Source organism: Clytia hemisphaerica, unplaced genomic scaffold (assembly GCF_902728285.1).
Source record: "Clytia hemisphaerica strain Z4C2 unplaced genomic scaffold, Clytia hemisphaerica genome assembly, whole genome shotgun sequence".
Taxonomy (NCBI): domain Eukaryota; kingdom Metazoa; phylum Cnidaria; class Hydrozoa; order Leptothecata; family Clytiidae; genus Clytia; species Clytia hemisphaerica.
This window is the reverse complement of record NW_027104503.1, coordinates 1-7,168: the sequence shown is the minus strand read 5'-3', so window position 1 is coordinate 7,168 and position 7,168 is coordinate 1. Positions and strand designations below refer to the sequence as shown.

Genomic DNA, 7,168 nt, shown 5'->3' with positions numbered 1-7,168 from the left:
GTGTGAATGGTTGAGGAATGTTGTACAATGTTGGTGATGGGAAATTGGTGTTCAGCTGGCGAGGAAGGTTGGTGTACGGCTGGTGAGGAAGGTTGGGAAATGATTGGACTGCAGGCTCAGGGTATTGAAAAGTGAGTTGTGTTTGATGATGATGAAACTGAGGATGTGGTGGGGTTATCTGGTCCGAGATCTGGTTGATTGACGGTGATTCATTTGCTGATGACGGTGGAGACGGAAATAATGATAAAGGGGTGAATGCTGATGTTCTGTGATTGGTGTGTGTTTTGATTGGTGAAACTGGTGGCTCAGGGCGTGGTTCTGGCAGAAAGGTTGGTGAGTCAGCGTACGTTGAATGGGTGTCCTCTAAGTCCATCGGCTCAAGTAGTTTGTCAACCAACTGCTTGTTGACTTGATGGATTTCTTCCAACGAAAACTGTGATTGTTGTTGTCGGCTTGGTTGAATAGGATTTTCTTGTTGCTGATGGCTGGGGTAAAGTTGAATAGGATTTTCTTGTTGCTGATGGCTGGGGTAAAGTTGAACAGGATTTTTCTTGTTGTTGATGGTCAGGATTTGATTGCTCTTGAACTTGACGACTAGAATTTGATTCGGTTTCTTTTTGTTGTTGTTGAGAGTTGGGGATCGGTCGAGTTTGATTTTGTTGTTGGTGGTGGGGGTTTTGATTATGGCCAATGTTTGATTGGTTTGGCTCAATTTCTTTTCGTTGTTGTTGAAAGTTAGGGAGTTGATGAATTTGGAGTTGTTGTTGTTGGTTGTTGTGGGTTGGATGAAGTTGTTGTTGGTTGACGTGAGTTGGATGAACATGTTGTAATTGCGAGGAATCAGATGATTTTGCAGATATGTCATTTGCAAATTCTTCCGGAGGATACTTGAGACTAGGTGCCAACTTTTCAAGCTTGAATTTTATTTCGGACACGTCTCGTTGTAAAATTTGCAGACATCTTTGAAAGTTCACCTATAAAGAAATGAACTACCCAATTTATCATTTTTCAATACCCAGTGAGAATTCCTAGTAACAGCCCTGTATCATTGCCCAGTCAAAAGTAAAAATAACAACTCTGTAACAATGCCCAGTAAGAATTCCTAGTAACATCCCTGTATCGATACCCAGTCAGAAGTCAAAGTAACAGCCCTGTATCAATGCCAAGTAGGAATTCTTAGTTACAGCCCTGTATCGACACCCAATCAGAAGTCAAAGTAACAGCCCTGTATCAATGCCAAGTAGGAATTCTTAGTTACAGCCCTGTATCGACACTCCAATCAGAAGTCAAAGTAACAGCCCTGTATCAATGCCAAGTAGGAATTCTTAGTTACAGCCCTGTATCGACACTCAATCAGAAGTCAAAGTAACAGCCCTGTATCAATGACAAGTAGGAATTCTTAGTTACAGCACTGTATCGATATCCAGTCAGAAGTCAAAGTAACAGCCCTGTATCAATGCCAAGTAGGAATTATTAGTTACAGCCCTGTATCGATATCCAGTCAGAAGTCAAAGTAACAGCCCTGTATCAATGCCAAGTAGGAATTCTTAGTAACAGCCCTGTATCGACACTCAGTCAGAAGTCAAAGTAACAGCCCTGTATCTATACCTAGCCCATTGAGAAGCCATATTAAATTTACAGTCTCAGTTTTTTAGAATTACCTTTTCAATCTGATTGCTTTCCTTCACCTCTCGCAATATCATTTGGCTGAGAAGAAACGATTCTTTGCAGCTCTCGCATGGTGTTTTATCACTTTGCAAAGGCTCGAGAAGTTGTTTTCTCACGTCAACGTAGTCATCCTCGCCAGCTGCTATGTCAACTATAGTCGCCTATATGAGAAAGTAAAAGAATTTCCTATCATGATAATCACTTCATGGTTGCGTTAGTAAGGGAGCTCTTAGGCTTGAACTTTCATCTGTTAAGTTTCAAATCCGAACTCCACTAACCTCATTGTGACAGACGAAGAATCGAGGTAAACATTTGACGTATGGAAATAAAAGAGAAAAGTAATGAAAAACTGGAGTCTGGGATACCCTGAATCCTATTTTATATGTTAAAAAAGGTTTTGCTTACCGCGTTTTTCTGGACCGAAACTTTTTCTTGTTTTCGTTTTTTATTTTTCGCAGGTGCCTTGTTTACTTCAATCGTTTGTTGTACTTCAGCAACTTCTTCCTGATAGGTAGCGAAATGTAAACGGTATTTATATCATAGATGCCTTGGATACCATCTTACCTCGAATAAACCAGAATAAACGCCCCATCGAATAAACACCCCTTTCAGTCAACAAAAATCTTGAAATATGCTTGAATCTTTAAGTCTAGCTCTGCCAACCCTGGATCCCATTTTATATAAGAATTCAAAAAAGGTTTTGCTTACCGCGTTTTTCTGGACCGAAACTTTTTCTTGTTTTCGTTTTTTATTTTTCGCAGGTGCCTTGTTTACTTCAATCGTTTGTTGTACTTCAGCAACTTCTTCCTGATAGGTAGCGAAATGTAAACGGTATTCATATCATAGATGCCTTGGATACCATCTTACCTCGAATAAACCAGAATAAACGCCCCATCGAATAAACGCCCCTTTCAATCAACAAAAATCTTGAAATATGCTTGAATCTTTAAGTCTAGCTCTGCCAACCCTGGATCCCATTTTATATAAGAATTCAAAAAAGGTTTTGCTTACCGCGTTTTTCTGGACCGAAACTTTTTCTTGTTTTCGTTTTTTATTTTTCGCAGGTGCCTTGTTTACTTCAATCGTTTGTTGTACTTCAGCAACTTCTTCCTGATAGGTAGCGAAATGTAAACGGTATTTATATCATAGATGCCTTGGATACCATCTTACCTCGAATAAACCAGAATAAACGCCCCATCGAATAAACACCCCTTTCAGTCAACAAAAATCTTGAAATATGCTTGAATCTTTAAGTCTAGCTCTGCCAACCCTGAATCCCATTTTATATAAGAATTCAAAAAAGGTTTTGCTTACCGCGTTTTTCTGGACCGAAACTTTGTCTTGTTTACGTTTTGTATTTTTCGCAGGTGCCTCGTTTACTTCAATTGTGCGTACTTCAGCAACTTCTTCCTGGAATATAATGAAAAAGTGACGATGTCTTATATCAAATAAAATGAGGAAAACTGAAGATATCGAGACAAGCTTCTATCAAAAAACGACTTATAGTCAAATCTAAGATTTAATAAATTTAAGACCGGGGTCATTATAAAAGATATCGGGGTGATTTACAATTTGACGACCAGAAAAGCATTTTGCTGGAAAGGAAAAAGACGACATTCACCTTAAAGCTCATAATAAGAAGATAAAACGGTAAGGATTGTCAAGAAGGTACTCTGGAAAAGAACGTCTTACCGTCTCATTTTTTGAATGCTTTTGTTGTTCTGTTGTTTTCGGTTCTGATTGGCCCCTTACTTTCCTCAATGTTTTAAGTTTATGGGCCAGTGTCGTGTGATTATCTGAAAATAAAAAATAGATTTGTACTCTTTTCGTCCCTAAACTTAAAAAGTATAACAGGTTGCATGGAAGCCATGGAACTATGATTGAAAACACGAGTATCCAATCGAAATCAAACTTGTTTTTTTTCTTTCTTTCTCTCCGAATTTTATTTTGCTTTGAATGCAGGATACACGCTTCAATTCAAATTTTTGATAAACAACCTCTGAATTTTTAAGTAGTTAAGGGTAGCTTTGATGATACAATATAGCTGTGAGACAGGGGTGTTGTATTGAACTTTGTTATTGAAGACTAATTAGATTTTCTGATAAAAGATTGAGAAAATAGTTCAACTTTTAATGCAAAAAAATCAAACAGAAGGATCAAACAGAAAGGCTCTTAAGTTTACTAAACAAAATTATTCACAAGGTATAGTAAATATCTTTTAAATGATATTGTCCCAATTTCTCAATAGAAAATCTTATTAGTCAGTTTTGAAGAATGATAATATTGACTATGCAAGACTATGCAAGACCTGGAATCCGATCCCCATTTTGCTACTTTTAGAAGACTTAATTAATATTCTGGATATGTAGCCTTTTTGTACATTAAGTTGATATAGAGAAACTCTTGATGAAAGATACAAGATACATAGGAAAAGTAAAATAGTATTTAATTGCTTACCATTAACTTCCAAAATTCGACCTTCATAAATTTCTTCTAACTTTTTTCCGTCTTTGTCGCGCCCAAAAAACAATGCTTTCACGACCAGGTTTTTCTTACGATCTTCCAAAAACTCTCTCAAAACATTCACATTTAAAATTTTTTCTTTTGGTACAATATTCATCTCCCCATCATCATGGAAGTGTGCCAAAACGTATTTTGGTATTTTATCTTTGCGACTTTTGACAGTTTCTGCAGACATCCTCAGATTTTTGTTGTGTGAGCTGTGGCAAACTAACTAGAATAGCTTTTCGAATGGCCCGCTTCAATACTTAGGCGCCAATTTATACTTTCGGGCCCTCGGTGTATGTTCTTTTCTGAGCAAACAGACATTATAGCTATTATTATATACTCAATTAAGTAATATATTTTAAATAGTAAACGACTTGAAAAGACCTGCAGCTGATGAAAGCGAGCAATTAAAAGCGCATTCTATTCCGAGCAAACAGTGAACTCTATAAACAATATTATAAATTCAATTTAAAAATTGAATTTCACAATCACGAATTTCGAAACTTTATTTGAGAGACATCTGACCGATAAAATTGAAGTTCTTAAAATTTACTTTTAAAGAGGTCACGAAAATTTTCTAATGATTTTATTGAGGGTCAAAAATGGCGCGCATTTCTGTGAAATCAAGTTTAAGATTTCGTATTATATCAATGAAAAAACAAGGTTTCAAAGTAGGTGCAATAACGAAAAGACTACATGAAGAAAAATTATACGTGAGCAGACAGACTGTACACGCTATTTTAAAAAGGTATAATGAAGAAAGATCCATCGCATATAAACCGAGAAATGGGCGCGCTTCAAAGATCCAGTTGAAGCATATGGACTTTATAGATAAGGCATACGAAGCTGATGACGAGTTGACAGCCGCTGACCTACAGAAAAAGCTCTCCTTAGCATTTGGATTGAATTTGAGCTTGTCAACAATAAAGAAGGTGAGAAGAAAACTTGGACCTCAATATTGCCAATTGATACGAAATGTTAACTGCGAGAAGAGGTTAGCTTTTTTGAGAAAATGTCTTGAAGATGAAGATACATTTGATAATGTGGTTTTCACTGACGAATCTTCAATTATCATTGACCGTCACGCCAGGGTCTGTTTTCGAAAAGAAGGAAGAGAGGCTAAACTTAAACCGAAAGCAAAACATCCAGTGAAGGTATGCAAAACTTTAATCAGCCATTTTTGTTGACTGGGCATTAATATAAGATATGAGACTTATCTTCCTATAAATACACCCCTGTGCCATCGCACTGGTCGGAACCACTTAACCAATGGTAATATCTTTTAAAGATCCCCCAATGACGAGAAAATACCCTGAGGTTTTATCTTTCAGATATAGAGGTGTAGTCATTTTTATAAAAAACATGTCATTCCAGAGCACTCCTAAAAATCATTTACAGGTTCACGTTTGGGGAGGTATTTCACGAAGAGGTCGCACTCGCCTGTTAATATTCACTGGCATCAAAACTTTCAGAAAGCAATCTGAGCAAAAGCTACGATCAATAAAACGAGATGCTCTAACAATCTGATAATAAAACATTTACTTAGCTAAAGTAATTTCTCCCTTATTCCTTTTTTCAGGACTTCTATGTTCAACAAATTTTGACTCATGGTTTGCGAAGATTCCTTGCTAAAGTGTTTCAGCAAGACAATGACCCGAAACATACGTCAAACCTTGCGAAAGAATATTTGGCGTCAGAGAATATCAATTACTGGAGAACACCATCTGAATCGCCTGACCTGAACCCCATTGAAATGCTATGGGCTGAAATGAAATATCACCTCAGAAAGAACATTAAGCCGATGACACAAGATCAGCTAGTTAACGGTATTAAAAGCTTTTGGAACACGGTTGGCCTGGCGAAATGCAACCGATATATTAACCATATAAATAAAGTATTGCCAATAGTGGTTAAACGAGGGGGTAAAGCTTCAGGACACTAAAAAATAATAGCAAATTTTATTGACGTTTCATCAGTGTTTTTTGTTAACGTTGTCAGCGTGAAAAAATAAGGGTTAAAACTTTTTTTCAAAAGCGTAATTTCGTAATCGTAAATTTCTGGACATGGGAACATTTGTATATTAGTACGTCACATTCAGATTAGGAAGTCTTAATTCAATATTTTTAGTTGTTTCTATTATATATACATTTAATTTTAATTTTTATTCTTTAATTCTTTTAATAGAAACAGCAGTTGTTTCCTTACTACATTTCGAAATTTTAGACTGAAAGAAAAGTAAAAATGAATTAATAATTCTTTCATTTGATTTCAAGCCTTTTACTTCCATCCTAAGCACAATAGAATTTTATTAAACAATTTTAAGCAACTGTTAAGCGTCTGTTACGCGTCCAACAATAGGAGCACTCGCACATAACAAGACTTGCGACACTCAACACGCAGGCTATTGTTTTCTGTTTGCACTACATAAAAGCTCGCAAATTATAATAGGCTTTTGACCTGTTTTAAATAGTTTGAGTGTCCCTATTATTTCGAGGCTACGAGTCACCAATAAATAGGTTTTCAATAGTGAAAGAAGCCGCTTGCGAGTCTCTGACACGCAAGGTTCGCGTACGTGTAAAGACATGCGAAAGCCCCACTGTAATATGTTTGTTACAATTTCATTGGTAAAATCGTTACGGTCAAAGAATTCTAAAGTGAAAAGAGTGCAAAAGTATTGGTCTGTAAAATACCCTCTAAGGTCACGTGGCTAGACCAAAATACAATACAATCATCATTTTGTTTAATGAAGGTCTTTTAGTGGTCAAAATTTGGAATCAATAGCATTTGGCGATCCCGAGATATCAGGGGGGGTCAAATATGTCCCCCCTGGGATTAGTCATACAGTAAATTTTTGTCCGTGCAAGGCCCCACAAGTAAATTCAGAAAGGCAAGTAAACAGTTTTGTGACCCTTTAGGCCTACTTAACCATCCCTGAAAGTTTCAAAAAGTCCCGAGTGTTATTTGATTTTTTTGGCGCTCTGCTCCCTGACTA

General features: G+C 36.7%; 1 protein-coding gene across 1 annotated transcript; it reads right to left on the bottom strand.

The window, feature by feature from the left end:
* Positions 1-389: 389 nt before the first annotated feature.
* LOC136821814 (transcription factor SPT20 homolog) lies at positions 390-4,366 on the bottom strand. The gene is made up of 8 exons (XM_067078032.1): positions 4,126-4,366; positions 3,361-3,464; positions 2,983-3,078; positions 2,680-2,778; positions 2,377-2,475; positions 2,074-2,172; positions 1,662-1,829; positions 390-974 (listed from the first exon to the last, which is right to left on the bottom strand). The coding sequence occupies exons 1-8, from the start codon at positions 4,364-4,366 to the stop codon at positions 390-392; spliced, it is 1,491 nt and encodes a 496-aa protein (XP_066934133.1).
* Between the last annotated feature and the right edge of the window lie 2,802 nt (positions 4,367-7,168).

Excerpts from the sequence above, each read along its gene's own strand:
- LOC136821814 (XM_067078032.1), bottom strand. The coding sequence starts at position 4,366 with ATGTCTGCAGAAACTGTCAAAAGTCGCAAAGATAAAATACCAAAATAC. Across the intron at positions 2,779-2,982 it reads TTTCGGTCCAGAAAAACGCG|GAAGAAGTTGCTGAAGTACA; the intron begins GTAAGCAAAACC and ends GCTACCTATCAG. Across the intron at positions 975-1,661 it reads AAAGCAATCAGATTGAAAAG|GTGAACTTTCAAAGATGTCT; the intron begins GTAATTCTAAAA and ends ATTTCTTTATAG.